General features: G+C 44.3%; 1 protein-coding gene across 1 annotated transcript in view; it reads left to right on the top strand.

Moving 5' to 3' along the window:
• Nucleotides 1-26,317, top strand: part of map3k3 (mitogen-activated protein kinase kinase kinase 3) — a 60,784-nt gene that overhangs the window by 20,015 nt on the left and 14,452 nt on the right. The window contains exons 5-9 of the mRNA XM_039739892.1: nt 13,441-13,540; nt 16,325-16,438; nt 19,070-19,181; nt 24,687-24,820; nt 26,195-26,268. Of these exons, the coding sequence (XP_039595826.1) occupies nt 13,441-13,540; nt 16,325-16,438; nt 19,070-19,181; nt 24,687-24,820; nt 26,195-26,268 (534 nt within the window). The remainder of the gene's footprint in view (nt 1-13,440; nt 13,541-16,324; nt 16,439-19,069; nt 19,182-24,686; nt 24,821-26,194; nt 26,269-26,317) is intronic.

Genomic DNA, 26,317 nt, shown 5'->3' with positions numbered 1-26,317 from the left:
TTCAGGGGATTGAGAGGAAAGTTGACTTTTATTTCGGGTGCCAAAAATCCTGAAATTCGGGTACCACACGGTTTTGAAATCCCCCACCCCAGATCTTTTCCTTTATCTCCATATTATGTAATCTTAAAGAACCTGCCCAGCACACGGACTCTTGAACATTCAAACCACTGGCCTTGCCCTTATGTGCTTGGCTCCAAGTAGCTGTTTGCTTGCCCTCTGGGTAGTTAATGGACCAACACGTATGAATGTGGAGGGCACACCAATGGTCCACTCGGGTCTGCTAATGAGCAGCGTGTAGCGGTCTGGTGCCGCTAAGATTCACACCATCAAAGAGACGGCGATTCATTAATTTTTTTTCAGTGGAGACCCACACACACTCTCAAGCAGAGACCAAAGGCAGCCGATGATAAAACGGCAACAATTAAAGAAAGTATGAAACGCTGATAAACAAAATCTAGCTGCACACTGAACTGTCCCACCCCAGTCACCTTACGGAGATGTACAATAAACACTCGCGACAACGTCCTGCTGCAGTCCAGTGCCGCTAATGCAGGTGAAGTGAAGTGAAGTGAAGTGGAGTGGTGTGAAGATGAGAGTCCCAAGAACAGCATCCGTAGACAATGGATGAAACACTTCTACTGGTAGTCCAGAGTGGCGAGGTTTCCAGGAGCGTCCCCTTTGCAGGCGCTGGTCGATTGATCCACCACTATAACATAACACGACAGGCAGGCAGACTGGCAGGCAGGCACGAGACAGTCCATTCATCTAACGTGAAGCGGTCCGGGGCACAGACGAGTCTTTAGATGACACGTTGGACAGGATCCACAAAACGCCGATCTCCTTTTCCGTTGAAACTTTCCCATTGGCCTCTTTTGCCCCCAGCAGGCCCTACTTCCGTTTCCGTCCTCCTAAGCGGGTAACCCCCTTAGGCTGCTGGGAAGTGAAGTCCAGACTATTCATGTGCTGGGACGAGCTGCCTGTCTCCATCTGAACAGCTGACTCGCACCAAGAGGCATTTCCATGAATGTCTTTCTACCTGAAGATGTTCCTGTGAGTTGTCGTGTAGCTAAGAGCGAGTGACCAGTCTTACGATGGTCTGTTTGTTGTCGAGCACTTCACTCGGGGTGGTCCCATTGTGTAACGGGGTCCTGTAACACTTGCTTCAATTGAATCGTGGAATTGCTGAGGCCACAGTAGATCTCTAAACACCGCATGCTCGGCCATCCAGACTCCATCTTAGGCCTGGTCTCGGTTCCAGAGAGCAGAAAGTAACCTTTGTCTCCTTCTGTCCTTGTGACCCTGACCGAGATGAGAGAAAGCTGAGCTGGTTTTAAAGGACCGAGGCCAGCAGCCATTAGGCCCAGAGAGGGAAATCCGTGCTGTGCACTCAGTCGGTTGATTGTGCGGTGCACGTCACTGGGCCCCCTTCTGTTTCTATGAACGTCTCGGCTCTGTAGAGCGCAGTGCTTCATGGGAACTCCACGTTCTTCCAACAATGTGTGAGGAATTAGTATTGTAACAAACTTGATTACACGTCACTGTGAGAGGTTCATGGATGGACGGTTGCCGTGTGATTAGTGGGCCACAGGCTGCACCCATATTGGGAGTGAACTGTACGGTCAGCCACTGATGGTTGTGTAAAAGTCTTCTTAATCCGTACAGAAAAGACTGTAGAGCAGAGTGTGTGTGTGTGTTGTCTCCTCCGCCGCCGCCGCCACCGCCACTCTCACTGCAAATTGTGTTTGTGATGAGGTGGGTGATCGGTAGCCGCTGGGCATGACTGAAAGCTCTCCGTCCTCTTACTTGAATGAACTTCTGAGAGATGTAGACCCCCTAAAAACACACACACACACTCTTTTGGTCTATTTAAAGTGTTTGTAAAACTTAATGTTGGTTTTACTCAAAAGCTGAGTGAGAAGTTCATTTATGTGGTGCCCCATTTTTAGTTTCACATTCCTTAGTTCTAATTAAGGAACTGCTTATATTCCTTTTTTTTCTCTCTAATAAATAAAAAGCAAATTCCAGGACTGAGTGAAACAAGAAGAGTTATTGTAGCCCAGCGCTGCGCAGTTTTGTGCTCTGCATCAACCTGGGTTGTTGGCCTCCTTGTGGTATGCAGCTACAGTCCTGAGATTTGCTGCGAGGAGTGAAAGTGGTTTACAAAACGTCTGCCAGACGCAACCACAGAAATGTAAGGTGGATGGGAGAGAAACCAACTGCGCCTGGCTGACCTTTCTTCTTGTGCGGTTTCAAATAGCTGAGGGCTCGCTGCTGACCCCCGTGAGGCAGGAGAGACTTGGCCACCCCTCATGTCAGTTTGCTGTAACGCCATCTCACAATAATGAGGCCATTTAATGGTGTGAACTCCTTTATGTCCTGTTAGTCCTTGACAAGCTCCACGTGCCTGCTGCTGCCCTTGATGGCACACATGAACATGAGATGCCTTGGACAATTGTGCTGTTCTGATGTCCCCTGTGTGTGTGTGTGTGTGTGTGTGTGTGTGTGTTAGCTAGTCGCCACACTTTACTTCATCCCCCAACATATTTGGTGGAGATTTGGATGTGGAAAGTAAAGTTTTTTTTTTTTTCTTTTTCCTCCCCAGACTTGACTGAAACATATTTTCTTACGAGCTTCCTCTTCTGCATTCTTACACTTGCATACTTTCCTAAATTTTGTAAATCCAAGAAATACTGCTGAAATACTTGGACTTGCTCCGTTAATATTGTGTATTCGCTTTAAAAGAAATCTCTACGTGGAGTGTCTGCGTCTGGTTTGTTTATCGCACGACGGGCCTGTGGCTCTGTGAATTGTGAGGCTGTGCCAGCTTGTCCCAAATCTTCTTTTACCTTTGCATAAAAATGGAAATATGGAATGCTGTATGGAGTTGTATTACTCCATAATGGCTTTGTATTTGTCTGCACTTTTAAAAGTTACTTGTTTAGGTTATGCAAAACGCACGTCCGTCTGTCTGTCCGTCTGTCCGTCCGTCCGTCTGTCTGTCTGTCTGTCTCTGTCTGTCTGTGTCTGTCTGTCTCTGTCTGTCTGTCTCCTGAGGCAGCAGTTGAACTGGCAGCCCAGTGCTTTTAAGGGTCACTGCACTCCCGCATCTGCAGCAAGTCTTCAAGATGAAGGGGTCCTGACATGCCAGTAAAAGGACACATCCCAGCAGGTCACCCTTGTTTGTTTTTGGTGGTCAGTTTTTTTTTTTTTTTATTGATTTCAAAAGATTACAAGTGATTTTAAAATAAATAGATGAATGACCCCCCAGAAGTGAGAATAGAGGTGAAGAGAAATCAGGGAAGTGCCACAGCAGCCATAAGAGAATCTAGAGAGACTCCTCTTAAAGATGTCAACTCCACAGAGCAGTGCACAGACCCCTGGAGTGTGTCTGCCAGACGCTCGGCACTCGTTTCTTGAGGCCGCCGCCGCTGCTGCAGGTATCATTACCTTAATGCCTTAAAGATGGCTTACCAACAGAAACAACTCGTGCAAAGACAACACATTGTAGTAATTTGTTTGTTTCACATTAATGTTTTTTTTGCAGCGAAAGGGGATGTAGTGGTCCGCAGCTTTATTGGGCGCAGTCTGCCCGATGACGAACGTTTGTGCCACTATGCTGTGTCTAGAAGACAACCTGCACACACTGCTTTTAGCACTCCATTCAGTGTTCACGCATCTCAAATACTGTATTAGGGCATTTGTTGGAGAGCAGCTTAAAAGGTCCCTTTGAATGTTGAGAATATTAACCTTTCATATTAAGTTTTCAGGAGAGCTTGAAGGTCCCGTGTGTTTGAGTTTGAGGCCCTAACAAAAGGCCATCCATACTTGCAACAAGAAAGGCCTACCATCAAAACAACCTGCTGCTTTTTTAAGTTGTCTCTGACTGAGCGGTACAATCGGACTCCTGTCAGAATGTGTTTGAGAAGGTGATGCCTTGTGGTCATAAGTTGGTCCCTTTAGTGTGGTGATAATCCTGGAAATCTCATCAAATCAGCCAAATAATTCATTAGAAGGTAGCCTTTTTTTTTTTTTTTTTTGGTTGTAAATTATGTTTGGTCCAAGTTAACATCTCGTCCCAGGAGAGCTGCTGTGGCAGGCCTGGAGTGGTGGTTCCTGCCATTTTTGTAAGGATTAATGAGCAGGTTTGTCTTTTGTGAAGTCTCCATTTTGTTACAAGAGGAAACGTTTAGTTGGTGTCACAGTTTTAAAGGATTGACATCAGAGGTTCAGTCGCATTCACGCTCGGCCCATCCAAGTTCTGTTCCTGCCTTGCACTTCATGCTGCTGGGATCAACTCTTGACTGCAACATAAAATTGGAGTGAGTGGCTTCTGAAAATGATTTTTGAGCACAAAGGAATCATCTTGAATTTCAGTTTAAGTGTGTTTTATTAAATAATGAAGCTGTTAGTGTACCCCTGTTTGGGTTCTCGTCCTTGAATATTGAGGAGAGATGTAAATATTACCAGTCGAAAGTTTAGACACACCTGATTTGAAATTCTTTTCTGGAATCTTAGACATTTTGATCTAAGGGCTTCTCGCTCGATTACAGTGGTGTGAAAAACTATTTGCCCCCTTCCTGATTTCTTATTCTTTTGCATGTTTGTCACACACAATGTTTCTGATCATCAAACACATTTACCCATTAGTCAAATATAACACAAGTAAACACAAAATGCAGTTTTTAAATGATGGTTTTTATTATTTAGGAGAAAAAATCCAAACCTACATGGCCCTGTGTGAAAAAGTAATTGCCCCCTTGTTCAAATATCACCTAACTGTGGTGTATCACACCTGAGTTCAATTTCCTGATTACTGCCACCCCTGTTTCAATCAAGAAATCACTTCAATAGGAGCTGCCTGACACAGAGAAGTAGACCAAAAGCACCTCAAAAGCTAGACATCATGCCAAGATCCAAAGAAATTCAGGAACAAATGAGAACAGAAGTCATTGAGATCTATCAGTCTGGTAAAGGTTATAAAGCCATTTCTAAAGCTTTGGGACTCCAGCGAACCACAGTGAGAGCCATTATCCACAAATGGCAAAAACATGGAACAGTGGTGAACCTTCCCAGGAGTGGCCGGCCGACCAAAATGACCCCAAGAGCGCAGAGACGACTCATCCGAGAGGTCACAAAAGACCCCAGGACAACGTCTAAAGAACTGCAGGCCTCACTTGCCTCAATTAAGGTCAGTGTTCACGACTCCACCATAAGAAAGAGACTGGCCTGCAAAAACGGCCTGCATGGCAGATTTCCAAGACGCAAACCACTGTTAAGCAAAAGAACATTAGGGCTCGTCTCAATTTTGCTAAGAAACATCTCAATGATTGCCAAGACTTTTGGGAAAATACCTTGTGGACTGATGAGACAAAAGTTGAACTTTTGGAAGGCAAATGTCCCGTTACATCTGGCGTAAAAGGAACACAGCATTTCAGAAAAGAACATCATACCAACAGTAAAATATGGTGGTGGTAGTGTGATGGTCTGGGGTTGTTTTGCTGCTTCAGGACCTGGAAGGCTTGCTGTGATAGATGGAACCATGAATTTTACTGTCTACCAAAAAATCCTGAAGGAGAATGTCCGGCCATCTGTTCGTCAACTCAAGCTGAAGTGATCTTGGGTGCTGCAACAGGACAATGACCCAAAACACAGCAGCAAATCCACCTCTGAATGAAGACTTTGGAGTGGCCTAGTCAAAGTCCTGACCTGAATCCAATTGAGATGCTATGGCCTGCATGACCTTAAAAAGGCGCTTCATGCTAGAAAACCCTCAAATAAAGCTGAATTACAACAATTCTGCAAAGATGAGTGGGCCAAAATTCCTCCAGAGCGCCGTAAAAGACTCATTGCAAGTTATCGCAAACGCTTGATTGCAGTTATTGCTGCTAAGGGTGGCCCAACCAGTTATTAGGTTCGGGGGGCAATTACTTTTTCACACAGGGCCATGTAGGTTTGGATTTTTTTCTCCCTAAATAATAAAAACCGTCATTTAAAAACTGCATTTTGTGTTTACTTGTGTTATATTTGACTAATGGTTAAATGTGTTTGATGATCAGAAACATTTTGTGTGACAAACATGCAAAAGAAGAAGAAATCAGGAAGGGGGCAAATATTTTTTCACACCACTGTATATAAAAAAATCTTTGCCCCTCTAACCAAGTAGTGTTTTCTCCATTTACAGCTTTAGTGAAATTTACTGATGGAAGATGTTGACCCACAATCGTATGATCCTTAGTAACGTGTGCCCCTCTTTGAAAGTTCATTTGTGGGATTTCTTTCCTCATCGGTGTGTTTTGGGCAGGCAGAAGTGCAGTGAGAAGGTGCCATGAGTTGGTAGTAGGCCAGTATTTTTGGTTACAGTAGTCCATAATATGCCAAAAACGGCACAGCTCAGCAAAGAGAAATAAATGACCGTCCATTGTTACTTTAAGAAATTGAGGGCATTCAATCGGGATGATATTAAGAACTTGAAATTGTATTTCCGGGCTGTACAAGAGCTCTTGGGCAAAGACTTGAGAGTAATGGAAGTGGAGCAGCAGAGGACTGGCGTCCACAGTAACGCGGCCTCAACACAGTACAGATGCTATGGCATTAACTGGGCAGCAGCCAGCCAGCAAGTGATCCGCCTGTGTAGACGTCCGTTGGCATCTTAGCCAGCACCATACTAGATTTCATTTTCCCCATCAGATTCCGTGGCAACAGCAGCGAGTCAGACAAGTAAGAGGAACTTCACACATATGAAGAAATGAAGATGCCTGGAGACGCATGGCTTTGGTTGTCTGTCTGTCTGTCTGTCTGTCTCTCCCCGGTGTGATGTTCAGGATAGACTCTGCCCCCATGATCCCCCTGTGTTATGTGGCTCTGTCCTGAGAGGTGCTCTCAGATGTACCTGTTCTTACTTTCTAGGCTACAGCTTGCGGTTCAAAGGGCGGAGGTTTCCTGCAACACCATTTTACTATCCAGCATCCTCCTGCGTGGTGTCGGCTCGTTGTAAATGCCGTGCGTTGTGGTTAAGCGCTTCTCTCTGCACGAATGCTCACAGGAATTAATACCGTTTAAGTTTATATTTGGTTAGTTACTTGATAGTGCAACGTTTACATACATTTGCTTGGCAGATGCTTTTATCCAAAGTGACTTAGAAAAGAGATAAACATAACTAAACGACTTTAGGCCGGGGCCTGTGTGTTCTCTCTATCTATCTCTATCTATCTCTATCTATCTATCTCTATCTATCTATCTATCACATTTACAATCATTGATTAACAATTGATAAAGCAGTTAAACTTAATCTAACAACAAATAAGGCAACAGTATGAAAGATCAGAGTTTTTCCTTTTATTTTTTTAAATGTGTTTCATCATTGGCTGTCTTGTGACAGTCGGTGTGACCAGTGCCATTATGTGGCCATCTCTTCACACATTCATAACAATTTTTGGAAAGAAAAGCGCCAAGTCCCACGCCCACGTGCCTGTCTTCAAGGCTCCTTTCTACAGGACAGCTTGATGTACTTTGCTGTACTTTTTCACAGTTGCTTGTTTGCTTTGTCAAAGGCAGGACATGATCTGCAGAAACCAGGAAACCTCGCTCATCTGCTGGCACCCTGCTACACACAGTGTGTGTGTGTCCTGGTGGCATGAAACCTCTGTGTAAGGTGACAGTGCCCTTATTGCAGCCTTGTGCAGCATGATAGGATTGTTGAGGTCACAATAATCTAAGCAGTGCCTTAAATACATAATTCACGTAAGTAAGCAAGCGGAGAATCGGGTGTCTACTGTTTTATTGTTCCTCTTCGTTACTAAATGGTGGTTCTTCCTAATGTGTGTGTCTGGGTAATGGCAAATTGTCAACACTGACTGGAAGTGCATTTATACTGCGTCTGTTATACATCCGTTCCACCAGTAAGATGCAGAAGCACGTTATGCCTGTTCAGTTCCCTTTTACGCTGTTAGTCCACATGTTGACCTGGCCAGACCTGGCCACCCTGTCCACAGCAGCTTTCTCCAGACACTACCAGGTCAGTCAAAGAAGAGAATCCCTCCAGCATGCCCTGCCCTGTTGTGTCTTCCCCAGGGTGGAGATGTCCAGTGACATTCTAACTGCATACCCCAGAACCTGAACTGGGTCCTGTCCGCCTGGAGCAGCAGCAGCAGCAGCAGCTACGTTTGAAGGCTCTCCTTTCCTGATGGACTCTTCATCCTGCCACTGGAGCCTCAGTGTTAGCCACATATACTCAAGATGTCATTCTTGGGAACACCAGCTAGAGCCGTGAGGATGAGGATGTAGGCGGTAAGCACAAATCCATCCATCAGTTTTAGTATCGCCTCGACCCTCCTTCACCTGGGCAGCTGCTTACGCCTTTCCACAAATGAATCGCCAACTCTCTTCTTACCAAGACTATCACAGGAAAAAAAAGAATTGATTGGTCACAAAACCCGATATCTTCAGCCCCTGCTTTTCTAAGCTGTGTGGTAATTTAGTTGCAGTGCTCCTTTCACCACTTGAGTTTGGACGGCGAGCTTGCTTAAAATGCAGCAGCTTACACTTTTAATTAGGAAAATGACTTTGAAATTGCTGCGCAGTAAACAATAGGCTTTTGTTGTTTGTTTTTTAAAGATTTGTTCATTGTTTTATTTGTTGCTGTGTGTGTCATACAACAGAAGTTCTGTATCGTTAAGAAACAAGTACTGCATTATTAAAATGGTAATCCACATTTATCACCAAGAATTAAGAATGAAGGAAAAAAACACCTTTTATAAATATAGTAAATGTATATTTTAAGAGCAAAAAGATGTAGTGCACTTAATGTATAAGGGTTATATATATTTATGTTTCAGCAGCGTTTAATTGCTAATATCAACTAATTTACGGCGTCTGTGTCAGGGCGAGTCAAAATGAGGTTAACACTAATGGGACTGCTATGTATACACTTGATATGTGCCACAGAGGGTACACGTGGTGAACGTCATGGCAAACAGGTGGAGACATTCCTGTAATTCAGGGGGCCCAATATGTCGATCGCGATCGAGCGGTAGATCACGAAGGGAGTGCAGGTAGGTCGCGTTGCATTCAAAAATGTATTTTAGACGTTAATCTATCGTATATCCTCCCTATGGCATTTGCCACTTGATTGGCATGCAGGGCGGCCACTCTGAGATCTCTTCTCTTCTAACACTCTGGTCATCCCGCACGCACAATCAAACACACGAGCTACTGCAAAACTCTGGCTATCTAAGTGATCTCATTAGCCTCCCAATTTATATCGACTAAAGAAGGGATTTAAAAAAATGTGTTGTTTATGGGCTGGATGTGCAATTGGAAGAGGATTTTGTTCTCTCAATGTCACAATCGAAGTGCGTTTGTCTGATCTGTCCATCTATCATTGATATTCCAAAGAAGGAAAATGTGGAAAGGCACTTTGGAACTGTTCATAAAAACTACAAAACTGATGTCCTTCCGAAAAGCGATATGAGAAAGAGGAAGGAGAGGGAACTAAAATCGCAGCTAATCGGACAGCCGCCATTTTTCACTCGGCTGAATTCAAAAAGCAAAGGCAGACACACCGAAGCATCGTTCAGGGTGAGTCAGTCAATCATTAAGCAGAAGAAGTCCTTCCAAGATGTAGAGATGATAAAAGAGGCCTTCGTTGAGGCAGATGGCGAGGCAGAAATTCCTGCTGAGAATTCAAGACCCCTGGCCGGAGAGAAAGGAGTTTCTCCTCGTCATTAAACATGCAGAACACAAGAACTTAATAACGATCAATGGCCGCTAGACTTGCCATTTTTTTCCCATGTGACCAACATGTTGAATGAGCTTAATTTACAGCTGCAAGGAAAAGAGAAAACCAATCTGGTCAATGATTAGCTCAGTTAATGCTTTCAAACGAAAAATGCAACATCTGTCCTCAAAGCTGCAGCACCTTGATTAGGAGAACATCGAAAACCTCACATCAGAGCTGGAGACGCAATGGAAGGCGTGTGTGCAACTTGACAGCATCCGCTACACACAGCAGATTGAAAACTGTCTGTCAGACTTTATCATAAGGAAAAAAAGTAACGAGTCGAGTGTCGCCTAAAGTAGCGGAGTAAGAGTAGCGTTTAATCTTCAGAAATGCACTCAGGTAAAAGTAAAAAGTACGGTGCAGTAAAACTACTCTTAGAAGTACAATGTTTTAAAAAGTTGCTGAAATAAATGTACCTCGTTACTACCCACCTCAGTGTATATATCTATCTATCTAATCCTGCCAACTATGCTATCTATCTATCTATCTATTATATAGTGCCTTTCACTCGATCGATCGATCGATCATTTCGACCTGGTCATTTTAAAAGTAGCTCACAAGCTGAAAAAGTTTGAGCACCCTGCTGTAAATCATCTTACACATATGAAGTATGTTTTGGGAATTCATTGTTTCCGCCATTCGAATGTTAACCTACTTTTGACCGACCACGTATGTACGTATGTACGTATAACATCTACTGTATGTTAGGTAGAATGCCTAGAGGAGGCTGGGTGGTCTTGTAACCGGGAACCCCTGCAGATTTTTTTATTTTTTTTTTTATTTCTGTCATTAGACCTTACTTTTATTCTATGTTAATTAGTATTGCCTAATTTTATTTTCTTATGTATTTTTTTTTTCTTTTTTCATCATGTAAAGCACTTTGAGCTCCATTTGTATGAAAATGTGCTCTAGAAATAAATGTTACTGATACACACACATGCCTATATATATCTATATCTATATATGCACACACACTTTGGTAGAGAAATGGTAAAAACTACTTTTATATTAAATTAAGCCCTTTTTGGATAGTTACATTACAGAGAAAATGAAATAATTTGACAGCTTGTAATTATGAGAAACATTTTATTTTCTTTTATGCCATATATATATATTATGGATAAAAAAATGTATACATATTTTATTAATTAAAGAATGTATTTTAAGGATTTTTTCTTTTAGTTTTGCTGAACGGTAAGCCTGCTGAATTTGATTTTGTTAAGAAATGAACAGTTAACACCTGTGGTCTATATGTGTATTATAAAAATACACTTTAATATCGGACACAAAGCTTCTATGCATCTGGTTATGTAGATCAGTGTAAAAAGTTTTATTTAAATGAATAAAGAAAAGAATTGGTATTGTCCAATCAAGTAACATGAAATCCTCGATCAGTATCGGCCTAAAAAACCTGCTCAGAGCCTCCGTAGCCGTGCCCCGTGTTTGTGAGGTGCTGCCTCTCATCCCAGCAGCCTCCTGTACAGCTGGACACAGTTGTGACGTGCACTGGAAATACTAGTCTGACGAGGACGAGAGAGCGAGCTCATCTGCCGGACCTTGGCTGCACTTTGACGTTCTCTCCGTGAAAGTCGATATCGAGCAGCAGTATTGTTATGCTGTAGATCTTTGGATTTCAAGTTAAATAGCTACGGGTCTGATAGTTTCTTGTTTAATAGCAGACAGCAGGGGGCTTACACAGAAGTGTCCAGAACGACTTTAATGCTCCGGTGTTAGTCTTCAATCCTCTCTACCATGCTATAGGTGACAAAGTGGCAGTTCAGCTCCAGGTGGCACACAAAGCAGAGGGACGCCTTGTAGTGAGCCTGGTAAACGTGCTCGTCTTGTGCTGTGATATCCAACAGTGACTCGCCTGTCTCTGGTGTGGACTCTTCTCTTGAACACCTGCAGTGGTGCCCACGTCTCCCTCTTCCTAAAGTACACTTGGATAAGATTTTCCTTTGCTGTGCTACCCACCTACCACCTCCTCTAGTTTAAGACCTGAATCTCAAAGTGCTAGAATAGTTGGCATCTCCCGCAGGTGTAAACCTTCTGCCCAAGTGCAGGCATCTTCTGGGAAAGCCGTTGTGCTGGGCTCCATTTTACAAGATTGTTTAGGAAATGCTTGACCTCCATGTAAAGGGTTTTTAATTTGGTCTAAAGTTCATTTATTTGAAGTGCTGCGAGTTGTGTTTTCATAAGCTGTATTTGACTCGATTTTCTCTCCTGATGCTTGTAGTTTAATTTGAAGTGTCCACACTGTTTTGACACCCTGAGCTGCTTACTGCCTTGAGATTTGCCCGGGACACTTCAATATAATAATCTCACAATATTTGGAGCGCATTTGGAAATGCTTTTTGTTTTTCAGTGTATATTAACTAGAACATACTACAGTGTATTATTCCCTTTTACTTTGACAGACGTTAATGCTGAAGTTCTGTTTCACTATCGAGTATGCAGCAGTGCGCACAGTCCGACTGAGGACACGGTCGGGTCACACGTCAGTACGGCATCACGCTCAACTCTGGGGAGGTCCGTGTGAGAGAAGCCCATTAGAGCTCACAACCAATATGTCAAGTGAGCCCTTAACTCCCTTGAAATGCAGATTTTGTGTTCCATTTGTTTGGATGGACTTTTCAAATTCTTCAGGTCCATCTGTGGATTTTGGAAATAGTGTGCTGTTCACACAGTAGCGTAGTAAACTTTTATACCCCTGGTATGTTGAATGCTCATAGGCTCCATCTTAATTAACGGAGCAGAAAAATCCGCCAGCGACGGGTGACTCAGTCCAAGCCTCCCAGCATGCATGTGAAGAGGGCCGCCGAGTGTAAGGAGGGAGGATTTCCTTTGGGCTTCTCCTACAGCAGTTCTGGTGTTCATTCCTGCATGCACTTTACCTTGCAGCTCCTAATTCAGTGAATTGTTTACACCTTCCTGGGAACGGCACAATAAAATCCTGTCAGTTTTCTATCTGGAAATGATACGACACAAATGTTGTAATCCTGTAGCGTACTGGTCCTTCTCCCAGAGGAGAGTTGTCACAAACTGCTCCAGGAGGGCGGCTTCTCAGTGCCACATGGCTTTTCAATGTAAATAATGTAATGTACCGTTCTCTTTGAGCAGCACAGCGCGTCTCCACATAAACACACACGAAACCACTGCAGCGGTTAGGAGGTGTCGTCCAGAAACTCTTCATATCAGCTTTATGGAAATGTATTTGTTGTTTTGTAGATGTCATGTTATAGTCTTTAACCTGTTGTGTTCTTATCTTTTGTTTTCCTTTGTTGTCCGTGAAAGCAGCTGAGGAAACTCCGTGTTTCCAAATGTAAGCCGGATTGTTCTGAACTGTCCACCTCGAGGATCACATACTTGACTCGAATCGGTGGCGTTAGTAAGAGAAAGTCAAATATTTAAGTTCAGGTCAGGTGCGGTCGAGTAGAGAAAATTGACCTGATGATCCAAGGAACGAGCCCAAATGAGAGGGGTCTTCAGCTTATGGTGTCACTGTGGACGGACAGCCTTGGGTCTCAGTTGCCAGCTCTTTTACAAAGCCACTTCCAGTTAACACCTGGAACGAATATCATCCTGGTTATTATCTGTGGAGTGATTTAACTTCTAAAATGTGTGTATTTGTTTAGCTGCTTATTGTTCCTCTCTTATTTCAGAATAATCCAGTTTACTAGGCCAGTTAAGTATGAAGATGTGGAGCAGAAGGTGAAGACTGCTTTTGGACAGCAGCTTGATCTTCACTACATGAACAATGAGGTAACTGAACAAAGGCCCAGCATGGATGAATTTCACAGAGTGTGCGGTGTGCTTGGTCAATTTTTAAGAGAGTCTCGTATCACAAAAAGGGCAAAGATTGGCACAGTCTGCCCACCCTTTAAGAAGAGGCTGGAAGTAATGGAGACTAAAGCCTAAACCAGTGCTCTCATGCCCGGTGTCATCTGTGTGTGCCTTAAGGTTGGAACGAGTTCTTGATTTGAAACTGCTTTAAAAGTATAAAAAGTGTACATTTCTTTACAATTTAAAAAAAGAAACGTTTCAAAATGCGGAGTTCAACGTACTCTGAAGTAGAGAGCAGGCATCTTGACGAAAGGTGCAGTAGGAGCTGCGTCTGCAAGTCGCTTTGCTAAGCCAACACCTTCTGGGCAGCGGTTTGCTTGTTTTTAAGACGATAGAAGTGCCCTTGTCCTATGTTTTGTGTTTTTTAGTTTTCTAAGAGTTTTCTTATTAATTTTGCCAATTTCTGAAGTATTTTAAGTGTCGTTTTGATGGCCATTACTGGCTGCAGATTTACTTCACACACCTGCAGTCTTCAGCTGCTGAGAAGGGTCTCTCAGTTTCATCTTCTAGGCACAACGCGATTGACTCGTAATACTTCTTGTATTGAATTGTTGCAATATAACCCTAGTTAGTTAGACTGGTGTTTATGTTTAAGATCTGGAGAGAAAATAAAAGAAACCTCTGAACTGTACTGAAGAATTACAGTATCTCTCAAAGGTGACTACACCCCTCACATTTCTGTGAATTCTGTCTTTTCATGGGACAGCACTGAAGATGTGACACTTTGATCCAATGCCAAGTAGTCCGCGTACAGCTTGTGTCACCGTGTCAATCTGCTGTCCCCCACACAGCCATTGATGTCTAAACAGTTGGCAGTAAAAGTGAGTCCACCCCGAAGTGAAAAATGTCCAAATTGTGCCCAAAGTGTCAATATTTTGTGTGCCCGTCATTATTTTCCAGCACTGTCTTAACTCTCTTGGGCATGGAGTTCACACGAGCCTCACAGGTTGCCACTGAAATCCTCTTCCACTCCTCCATGACGACATCACAGAGCTGGTGGATGTCAGAGACCTTGCGCTCCTCCACCTTCCCCACAGATGCTCAATACGGTTTAGATCTGAAGACATGCTTGACCAGTCCAGCACCTTACCCTCAGTGGTCGTCTTGGAGGGGTGTTTGGGGTCATTGTCATGTTGGCATACTGCCCTGCAGCCCAGTTTCCAAAGGAAGGGGATCATGCCCTGCTTCACTATGTCACAGCACATGTTACCATTCATGGTGCCCTCAATGAACTGTAGCTCCCCACTGCCGGCAGCACTCATGCAGCCCCAAACTGTGACACTCCCACCACCACCATGCTTGACTGTAGGCAGACACACTTGTCTTTGTACTCCTCACCTGGTTGGCACCATCTGAACCAAATAAGTTGATCTCGGTCTCGTCAGTTCCAGTCATCCATGTCTTTAGTCTGCTTGTCTTTCTTGTGCATCATCTTTAGAAGAGGCTTCATTCTGGGACGACAGCCATGCAGACCAATTTGATGCCGTGTGCGGCGGGCATATGGTCTGAGCACTGCCAGGCTGACCCCCCACCCCTTCAACCTCTGCAGCAATGCTGGCAGCACTCATACGTCTATCTTCAAAAGACCACCTCTGGATATGACGCTATGATATGTGTGGCACTCAACTTCTTTGGTCGACCGTGGCGAGGCCTGTTCTGAGTGCAGCCCTCGCTGTATGATCTTGGCCACCGTGCTGCAGCTCAGTTTCAGGGTGTTGGCCATCTTCTTATAGCCTCTGTCATCTTTATGGAGAGCGACAATTCTTTTTTTCAGATCCTCCGAGAGTTCTTTGCCATGAGGTGCCATGTTGAACTTCCAGTGACCAGTGCGAGAGCGAGGACACCAAATTGAACACACCTGAGACCTTGTAACACTAACGAGTCACATGACACCAGGGAGGGAAAATGGCCAACTGGGCACAATTTGGACATTTCTCACTTAGGATGGACTCACTTTTACTGCCAACGGTTTAGACATCAATGGCTGTGTGGGGGACAGCAGATTGACACGGTGACACAAGCTGTACGCGGACTACTTGACATTGGATCAAAGTGTCACATCTTCAGTGTTGTCCCATGAAAAGAGAGAATAAAATATTTACAAAAATGTGAGGGGTGGACTCCCCTTTGTGCAGTACTGTAGATTAGAACAATCTGGACGAGAACAGGCCATTCAGCCTAACAAAGCTCGCCAGTCCCGTCCTCCAAAATAACATCGCGTCGAGTTCTGAAAGTCCTCCTGTCCACCACACTACTTGGTCACTTATTCCACGTGCCTGTGGTTCTCTCTGTAAAGAAAAACCTCTTAATGTTTGTGAGAAAATGTCCCTGAAGTTCCCAGCTATGTGCCCGTGTCCTTGATGAGCTCATTCATGATGGTTTGTAAAATGCGTGTCTGTATTTAATGGAAGCTGTGTGTGTGTTTGGAGATGAAGCGACATTAAAGTCTGTTAGGTGTCGATTCAGCAAACTCCAAATGGAGTGATTTTATTAACGTGTGGTTAAAGCTGGGCGGTTGCTGTTGGGTATCGTGTTGTGTTAAACCCCAAATGCAAAGACCTGCCAGTAGTGCACCCTGAAGGACTGCGCACTGAGCTTCTCACTTGAATGGCACTAGAGGTGAAGGTCTCTGTCCGGGGTTTATCTTTACCTTTCATTCATTCATTCATTCATTCATTTGTTTAAATTCTATCTTTGTTTCAGTTGTTCATCCCTCTTCGACGTCAGGATGACCTGGATAAAGCCATTGACCTCCTCGACCGGAGCAGCAACATGAAGAGCATTAAGATTCTGTTGTTGTCCCAGGAGAGAAATCATGTGAGTCCCAACAGTCTTTGCAAAGCCCATATAATAAAAAAAAAACCCAAAAAAAACACCTCTGGCTGAATTTGGAAAAGTCCTGTAAAAAAAAAAAAGGAAATAAATAAAATGACATGGCTGGCATACTCTTGGCATTCAGCACATTCCCTTGAGGTGGCAGCACGCTGCAGTACCTCTCTTAATTACCAGCTGTCTCTAATTTGTTTTAATGTTCTTCTGGATCAGCGTATACAGCCAGGCCTCACCTTCCTTGAAATTTCCCTCTGGGATGTAATGAGAAGTCGAGCAAAATGACCCTTTGATTGGCTAACTAAAAGATTACAATATGGCAGGCGAGATGTCACACAGAGACTGGACAAGTTACCTCTGGGATGGTAAAGTCTAACAAACAGCATCTCTGTGGAGTACCTGTGACATTCTGGTGTTGCACATGCGTCATCGTCCTCTCGTGATGATATTTCAATTTCCATGTCTGTGATTTTTTTTTTTTTTATATATATGAATGTGTTTCTCTCTGCTTACTTCAGTTTTCTTGTTAGCCCCATGTAAATGGACTAAATATGCCGTATGCACCCATTTTGTTCAGTGCACAACTGTTTTGGCCGTTTTTGTTTAAAGCAAAGATTTGTGGCCTTGGTTGTAACAGGCCTGCCAGTGGCCGCTGGGGCCTGATTTGAAGTTTCCCTGTCGCTGTGCTGCTTTTGCCTCCTTTCACAAATAAGTCGAGTTCAGAAAATGAGCGTGTGAATAAATAAGTTAAAAAATATCTGGTTGAGACACTATTTGGAGCCAAATCCAGCACAGTCCGGGTCACGGTTTAGGACCCCTGCCTCCGCTGAGTGCCACCATGTTGTCTAATGGAGGGCTTAGTCCTCAGATTTGCCAGTTCACATTTTATAGGAAATGTGAAGCACGTCACAAGTGCTGCGCTGTTCTTAGTTCCCTATCTCAGGTGAGGTTCAGTCTCCAGTCGGAGTCCACTGGATACGCCGGGAGGTCGGAGAAGGTGCCAGGCTGGACTGGTAAACGGCAGGATTGAGCTGCTGGCAGTTTTGCTTGTCAACTGTAACCCTTCATGCAGTGCGAATTCTTAAAGAGTCTCTCTTACAGTTTTTGTTTGCTTTTTCGTCTCCTTTGCTCTTTTATTTTTATTCCAAGTGCTACGTACTTCACAGTTTTGATTTCCTTCTGAAAAAAACAACTACTGTGCTGTGTGAGTGCGGCTCAAGTTGAACCTTGCTGGAAATGCAGTGTGCCTTTATCTGCCATGGTGATTCATTGAGGTGACACCTCACAGACAGACTGACAGGATGCACATTGTGGCCTTTTGTCACAGACGAGCCGAACTGACCAAGACGGCCGCGTTATTTGAGCTTGTGCCCTCTGCTGTTATCTACAAGTCTGTCTAGCCTAAACAGGGAAGACCTTAAACCCATAAAGCCTCAGATAAGGTCACTTGACTCCTCCATCTCCCGTTTTGGCCTTGGAAGTTAATAGGCACACACAGTATTTGTGGACTTTAATGCTCGATTACAGCCCTGTGTTTCTTGTCAGAAGTGGCGTTAAGCTGTGGTTAGAAGCAAAGTGGAGATGGCACACTTGTTTCTAACCAGGAGTTTAGGGATAGGAATTGTGAATCTTTACTCGGTAACCGTTACAAGAATCGGCCGAGACCACCTTCACGTACAAAACCAAGTAGTAAAGTTTAACACAAGACATGAGAGAGCAGTGACGTCTGCGCAGATGTTACTCCTCTATTGTATCAGACGCAAGCTTGTCTAGTGAGAGTCGGCAGCCGTTAGTTATTGGTGGCTTTGCGGTTCAGTGTGACACGGCCAGTAACCTGGCGTTCAGTCGGTGACGCTTGTGCCTCTCCTGGCTGGAGTCCACATGCTCGAGTAACTGACATGCGGAGATCTTATCATTTACACAGTTTGGTCATTTAAATTGTGATTTGATTTGTGTGTTTTAGAGGTTTGTCTGTCTTAGCTGACATTTTGTTTTAATGTTTATACCCGTTTTAGAGGGTGAAACTGTTAGTAAATAAATGAATGTCTTCGGCACAATGCCAGCCATGTTGAAGTTAATTTTTAGGAGAATTAGGGGTGACATTGGCCAGCCTGAGTGCAGAAATTCTTGTTTGACAGGTGCTGGAATCAGCCATTGAAACTGTCATCCAGTGAACAAAAACGTTGTGATCTGTAAACTGGTAGAAAATCGGGTCGTCTCTTGTGCTCCTCCGCAGCATCAGTGCACATACCAGCAAGTCTGAAATGCTTTTTAATCCTTCAGTCGTTTGTATCTTGAGTTGGTAAAAGCAGCCTGACTGTCGGGCCGCTCTCCATTAACACAAAGTGTGGCATTTCAGACCTTGCTGTATGCCGAGTGTGTGTGTGTGTGTGTGTGCTGATGTCTCTGTGCAGGGTCCTCTGCCGTACCGTATACTTCATGCTACTTCGTACCGTACGAGTGCACTTTGTATTCTTGGTAGTTTGGAGTTTTTTTGTTACCTAAGCAGCGGGTGCAATTAAAACCTTCAGTGTACTGAATAGAAATGGCAGAATGAAGCAGCAGCAGTGCTTGGGTTTGCTTGTCTAAATGAACGTCTTGTGACTGTTTGACCCACAGGTGACTTCACATAGCCTTCCCAAGCAAGTGCGCATCAAAGCATCCCAGTCAGTGGGAGACGTCACCGCAGCCTTCCAGCCCCCAGAGCCCAGGAGCCGGCACCTGTCTGTCAGTAAGTACTGCCACGTTTGTGTGTCTCGATTCCTTTTAATGCTAGCACTGCGTTGGCAGTCCGAATGCTGCCAGTTCATATCCTGTAAATGCCAGACGTGACTCTCCATCGGGCCCTGGGTATGACGTTAATCTGCAAGCAGGTCCACCAACGTACTGTACAGGGAAAACTTAAAGGGTTTTTGGCAGGGTTGGCACTCCAGCCACCATGATAAATAAATCAACTCCCACTGTTCCAGTGTGTGTGGTGCTGAGGCGTCGCCCGCTGCACTTGGGTCGTGTGGTGGGTGCAGCAACACACTTCTCAGCGCCCCGACTACCACCCCGGGTTGTGACTCGCTGTTTCATGTTGTGGACTTGAACTTTACATAGTCTGAAAGCTGAGCGTTATGACGAGCACCGTAGGTTAGTAATAATAAAATTAGTACAGATGTACGTGAAGATGGAAAGGAAGAGCTGGAGTGTACGGCCTTATAGCAGCTGAAGGTGGCGAGATGACCACAGCCGAGGAGCACTTTGGTCAGGTGGACATAAAGGTTGTCCCTTAATGACGTTTTGATCTCCACCCTGTGTTACAACCTCAAGGGCGTTGTCAGTCATCAGTTGATATTTTTTAATTCATTGCTGTGGTTTAGCTCGTTGCTGAAGCATTAAGAGCACAGGCCAGACACGGGTACTGGAGTTTATAATGAAGGCTTCACCCCTTAGAATGTTTTAATGCTCTTCCACACTAGTAATGCCGGTGTGAAGTGTTGCACACTAGCTCTGCGGCCGGGCTGTTTGAGTCCAGCGGGTGGGACCTTGTCACTTAGGGGTCAAGTCAACTTGAAGTCCGCAGTGTGAGATTGTGCTGGAGGCTGAATGACGCAGACGGACGGACTTTCTTTACCTTCTGCGTGTTCATTTTGTTTCCTGTTAATCAACGGATCACACGCAGATCGCAGACCTTTTCAAGTCTATGGTGAGAATGAATCCACTATTGTTGGTTTTTAATTGTGATCTCCTCCTTTCATTTTTAAACACCTTCTTGCATAACTTCTCCTGATTTGCAAGTGTGTTGGAATCCCTGTAGTTAAGTTCTTGTCTCCGCATCAAGGGATTAGCCTTACTCTAATAAAATACACCTTGAAATGAAAGTGAATCCGTTTGAAAAGGCTTCGTGGTGGTCTTTTATTCACTACAAAGAAGGTCATTTCTCGGTGCATTGAGAGTGAAGACCTAACAGAAGTGACAATTGTCAGCTGTTCATTCTTCTATCCTTTGATTATTTACAAAGCCTGCAATAAAGACGTAATGCCTGCAACATGAGTTCTGAAGTCTGTGCAGCAGCGTTCTCGGCCGGTTTAATAAAGGGAGGCTCTTCATTTTTATGAAACATCGTGTTCGATGAAGCAGCCTGCCGACTTCCGACTCACACTTGAGTGTTGATGTCAGAGTGCCTTGAGCGTGTTGGTCTGTTTCAGCGCAGACGGAGGAGTTCATGACGACAGACACAATGTGGGCTGATGAAAGCTGCCTCAACACTTCAACTCCTGTGGCCTGCAAACGTAAAATGTCTGTTACTGTGAAGAGTGAAGTGAGCAGAAGAAGAGGGACTGGACTGCTCGCCCACCTCAAGACATTAAGTTAAAGATGACGCATCTCTTTCGGTATTTTGTTACAGATTACTGCACGGGTGTCGAATTCCGGTCTTGGAGGGCTGCTGTGGCTGCAGGTTTTCATTCTCGCCATCTTCTTCATTAGTGGCCCATTTTTGCTGCTAATTAACTTCTTTTGCCTTACATTTTAATTAACTTGACTCAGACCCCTTGCTCCTCTTTTTTTAGATAGATACTTTATTAATCCCAAGGGGAAATTCACATAATCCAGCAGCAGTATACTGATACAAAGAAACAATATTAAATTAAATAGTAATAAAAATGAAAAAAATTAAAATAAAATTAATATTAGCATTTACTCCCCCAGGTGGAATTGAAGAGTCGCATAGTGTGGGGTCTCCTCAGTCTGTCAGTGGAGCAGGACGGTGACAAAAGTCTGTCACTGAAGCTACTCCTCTGCCTGGAGATGACACTGTTCAGTGGATGCAGTGGATTATTCATGATTGACAGGAGTTTGCTTAATGCCCGTCGCTCTGCCACAGATGTTAAACTGTCCAACTTTAATCCTACAATAGAGCCTGCCTTCTTAACAAGTTTGTCCAGGCGTGAGGCGTCTTTAATCTTTATGCTGCCACCCCAGCACACCACCGTGTAGAAGAGGGCACTCGCCACAACCGTCTGGTAGAACATCTGCATCATCTTACTGTAGATGTTGAAGGATGCCAGCCTTCTCAGAAAGTATAGTCTGCTCTGACCTTTCTTACATAGAGCATCAGTATTGGCAGTCCAGTCCAATTTGTCATCCAGCTGCACTCCCAGATATTTAAAGGTCTGCACCCTCTGCACAGTCACCTCAGATGATCACAGGGTCCATGAGGGGCCTGGGCCTCCTAAAATCCCCCACCAGCTCCTTGGTCTTGCTGGTGTTAAGGTCTTTGATTAACTTTCTGTACTCCTCCTCCTGTCCACTCCTGATGCAGCCCACAATAGCAGTGTCATCAGTTTTCATTAATTAGCAGCCAAACAATAATGAGACACAAAACAAGCCAACACATGACCAGCTCACCTGTGCCCATCACACAATATCTGAAAATAAAGAAGTGTGAAGGTCTCGGTAAGGCGGATCTCTCAGGTCAGGTGTTCTTAGAACAAAATAAATCAACCGTTTTGTAAAGGCAGCAACAAGCCATGGAATTACAGAACGGGTTTATTTAACAGCAAGAATGGGCTTCTCATTAAGAGATTTGTTGGAGTTTGAAATGTCAGTTTAGCTGGTCATCTGTTGGCTCGTCTCGCATCTCATTTCTGTTTGGCTGCCATTTAACGAAGAAAAGAATCAATTCAGAGGACTGAAGGGAACAGAAGTTTATTAGCAGTGAAGACTGCTCACTGATTAGGAGAAGGGTGAGAATGAAAACCTGCAGCCACTGCGGCCCTCCAGGACCAGAGTTCGACACCCCTGGATTAGCGTGTTGTTTTTGTTTTGTACAGTTGTACACTGAAAAAAAGGAAAGGAGCACCAGGCAAACGTTTGGGCACCCCAAGATATTTGAGGTCTCAGATAACTTTTCCCAAGGTGGTCTCGAACTTTCATTAGCTCGTTAACAGTCATTATTGGGAAACCCCAGGGCTGTATAAATTCCCCAAGTCCTCACACCTCATCCCAACGATCAGCAGCCATGGGCTCTTCTAAGCAGCTGCCTACCACTCTGACAAATAGAAGTGACACTCAAAAAGAAGGAGAAGGTGACAAAAAGATAGCAAAGCGTTTTCAGGTCGCTGTCTCCTCAGTTCCTGATGTTAAGAAATGGCAGTTAACAGGAATGGTGCCAGTGTTCTGAGTTCATCTGTAATGCACTTGCTCCCTGCCCAGTGCTGATGCTGCTGGGATATGTTAACCGGATTTAACAACATAATGGAAATGAAGAGCAGCATTCTCTTGGCTTTCATTCTGTGACTAAAAATATTTGTAAAGTTTACTTTGTAGTTGATTTTTTTTTTTGGAGGTTTGGAAAGTTTAGTGATCAAGCTAAATGAAGGAGAAGCGTCTGAATGTGAGATAAGGTCTCGGAGTGGACTGCTGTGAAGCACTGTCCAGCTTTCTCTCTGCCCCATGGCTGCTGACAGCCTTTGTTTTCCTGTTAACTTCCTTTGATATACAGAGACTCAGAACCACTTCCCTTTCCTGATCAGCACTGGCGGCCTCCCTACAATAGCGACTGGACCCCTGCCAGTCAGATAGCAAGAATGCAGCTTTCATTGTAGGGGGATGAGGGGGAGGGAAAGTGAAAGTCCTGTTAAATGGCACCCCTCGAAAGGTCAGCAATAATTAGAATCCCTGCCATAACGTTTTATAGTCTAATGCCGTGATGCTTTAAGTCCGGGTGAAGGTAGCAACACTAATACAAGAAGAAACAGTAAGTCAAATTATTAAACAAAATCCAAATTCATGCTTTGATAACCAATTTCTGTTCTAATCCCATACACGATGATTCTATGCCAGTAATTGTGTGCGGTTCAGCGTCCTCGTATCCTCGGAGCCATGTTTGAAATAAGAAGGGTACTCCTTCAGACACCACAGCTGCCTGTCCTGCTCTCTCTCCCAGGTCTTACGTGTGACACTTGTGTACAGTCCAACAAGTCCTGGCGTAATGAATTACAAACCGCAGTGCGAGCTTTAATACCACACGGGCTAATTAATTTGCGACATGCAACACGTGTTCAGCGAGCTCTAATTTGGACTCCAGGGTTGTGAATTTCTTCTTACTGTTCTGTTTTGTGATCGTTCAGATACTTTAGGGGGTGATCTCTTGTTACAAGCCTAACCGAGAACACGGAGGTAAGCTTCTTACAGCGGTAGTTGTCAACCTGGGGGGCGCGAAGTAACAAAAAGGGGGGCGCAAAGATGTGAAAAAAGAAAACAAGAATCAAAAATATGAAAAAAAAACATCTGTAGAAACCAAAACAAATGAAGTTAAAGTACATTCTGATACTAGAACAATAAATACAGAGTTAGATAAATGTCGATAAAAGTTAAGTAGGTATAATAAAATACGCATCTACATTTCAAAAAAATGTTAGGGGGGGGGCGCGATTAAAACTGTTATAAAAACCCGGGTCGCAGATACTTAAAGGCTGAGAAACGCTGTCTTACACATTGACGATGTCAGCCACCTGCTCCTCATGTCTCTAAGCTGATTGTTCATTCCCTCTTAGATTCTTGTATCGTACCTTTGTACCTCTGTGCACAAACTGAATTTCTTCCATAAAGCAGTAGGACTGCAAGACTCCCAGAGCAGGAAGAAGTCGTCTGTTTTTGGCTAATGCTGGTGTCAAGTAGCATATTAAGAAGTTAAAAGTGACGGCTGTTTAGTTGCAAATGTTCAACTTTATGGTGGCCCAATGCATGTTCCTAAAGTTATTACAAAAAGTGCTTACAGCTAAACCACAGAATGCGCACTCATCAGCGGTGTTACACAAGGGGAAGTGTGGATTTCACAAAGAGGCCTGTGTGAATTAGAAACAAATGTCACAGCCCCGTAGACCGAGCTGGTCACCAGGTGTCAGGCTGAGATACTGGCATAGACTAGAAGATGGCGAAGTGCATTTGGACTGACTGGTGGCTGCCTGCCTGCCTGCTTGTGTCCTTTAATTTTAATATGACCCCTCTGTCTTCCTTGAACCCTCGACATGCAGTTCAGGGTCCTGTGAAACCACAGCCAATCCTAGTAGTTGCTTCTTCTGAGGTAAATCGTATCCTACAGTAGCGTACTTCACTCCATTTTTGTTTATCAGACAGTGACGATGTGTTGCTTGGACACACAAGTCTGAATTATTTCACCCTGCTCTGTTTGTGTAATTCTGTTACTGCTAATGAAGTTTAATTAATGTCTGTCTTGTTTGCGCAGGTTCACAAAACACTGGTCGCAGTTCCCCTCCTCCTGGTTACGTACCTGAAAGGCAACAGCGCATCGCACGGCAGGGGTCTTACACCAGCATCAACAGTGAAGGAGAGTTTATCCCTGAAACCAGCGACCAGTGTGTGAGTATAACCTGTGTGTGTGTGTTCTGAACCTGCGGAGTGCATCACCACGACAAGGCAAAGCGTTTTGAATTGATTGGTGCTGTTGACATCAAAACTGGTGGGCAGGCTAACAGGTGATGCCCGCTTAACAATATGCAGCAGCCGCTCTCCCTTTAGAACGTGCGTGAGCCTAGTTGTGAAGCGACCTCCACGTTGTCATCATCATCCCACTCTTACCAACACAAAGATTAGAGTGGTTTCCTTCAATTTAAGGCCTTGTTTTAAATGGAGGGGAAGCTGAGGCATGCAGTGTGTTAGTTTTATTATCTTTCAAGGTGGCACATGTCACAAAGCAACGGTTTAAAAAAAAAAAAAGAAAACCGAATGCACCCAAGTGTGAGTCGCCTGAACTGGGCGTTCAAGTTCAGACTGAAGTGTAAGAGAGACAGTGAGCCTGTCAGAGCCGCTCAGTCGATGGACTGGTCCACATAACCATAACCATAATCCCTGAGGCTGCCGACAGAAGTTGCCATTTACTCTCACAAATGCAGTGCGTTATAAACTGGCAGGAAATAAAAAGAAAAATGAGGTGAGACTGGTAGAATCCTAGAACGTAATTTAGCGAAACCTGACCAGTCTGTGTGCAGGAGTCCCGTTTGACAGCTTTTATTGTACTTTATTTTAGTAGATGTAACTTCTGAAGTCAGGGTTTTTATCTCGGCCTAGCTTTTTCCTGCATTTCCTCTTCTAATGTTGGCCAAAAGATGTTATCTGCCGTTGTGGAAATAGAAGCTGATAGTGTGCAGCATTTCATGTGCTGTGATTGCTGCTGCCGCCGCCTCAGCCCGGTACCTTTTGGTCTTCCTGTGCCACCAGCGGCTGTCTTAGCTGAAGCTGGTGAGTTGTCACTGCTCCCTGCAAATGCCGCTTGAATCTCGAGTGGCTGTTGTAACCGCCATTAAATTTGAAGTGTTGCGATTGGCCTGTTATGACCACACAGAGTACAAACGAGAGATTTTCTAAATTTATCGTAGTCGTGTTTCCCTAAGATACTGAAAGACTAAAATTATGTGTGCAAGTTAAAAATGTCAGTATTTCTTCAGATGTGTGGGCGAAAGCAGCGAATAGAGGCATCTACTGTGGACAAGATGGGGAAGGATTTTGGCAGGCTATCGGTGGACATTGGGGAAAAGATGCCTTGAATTTTATAGCAGAAGGGATTTAAACTTTATAGCAAGGAAAGAACCAATCTGTGCGGCCTAAACTTCCCTGAACACCTGTTGCTGTGGTTTTGGTTGCCTGCCCTTAACTCTGCTGAGCTTATAAAGCCAACATTTGTGCTTGTGCTGGTACATTATAGAGATTGTGACCCTCAGCTGATCTATCCCGCAGATGTTGGACCCCCTGAGCAGCGCCGAGAACTCCGTATCAGGAAGCTGCCAGTCACTTGACCGCTCCGTGGATAGGTAAGTTTTGATGACGGAGGTCGATATATTTAAGTGTGTAGAGGGGAGC

Source organism: Polypterus senegalus, chromosome 17, assembly GCF_016835505.1.
Source record: "Polypterus senegalus isolate Bchr_013 chromosome 17, ASM1683550v1, whole genome shotgun sequence".
NCBI lineage: Eukaryota > Metazoa > Chordata > Cladistia > Polypteriformes > Polypteridae > Polypterus > Polypterus senegalus.
The sequence above is the reverse complement of the archived record's forward strand: the minus strand, read 5'-3'. Positions and strand labels throughout refer to the sequence as shown.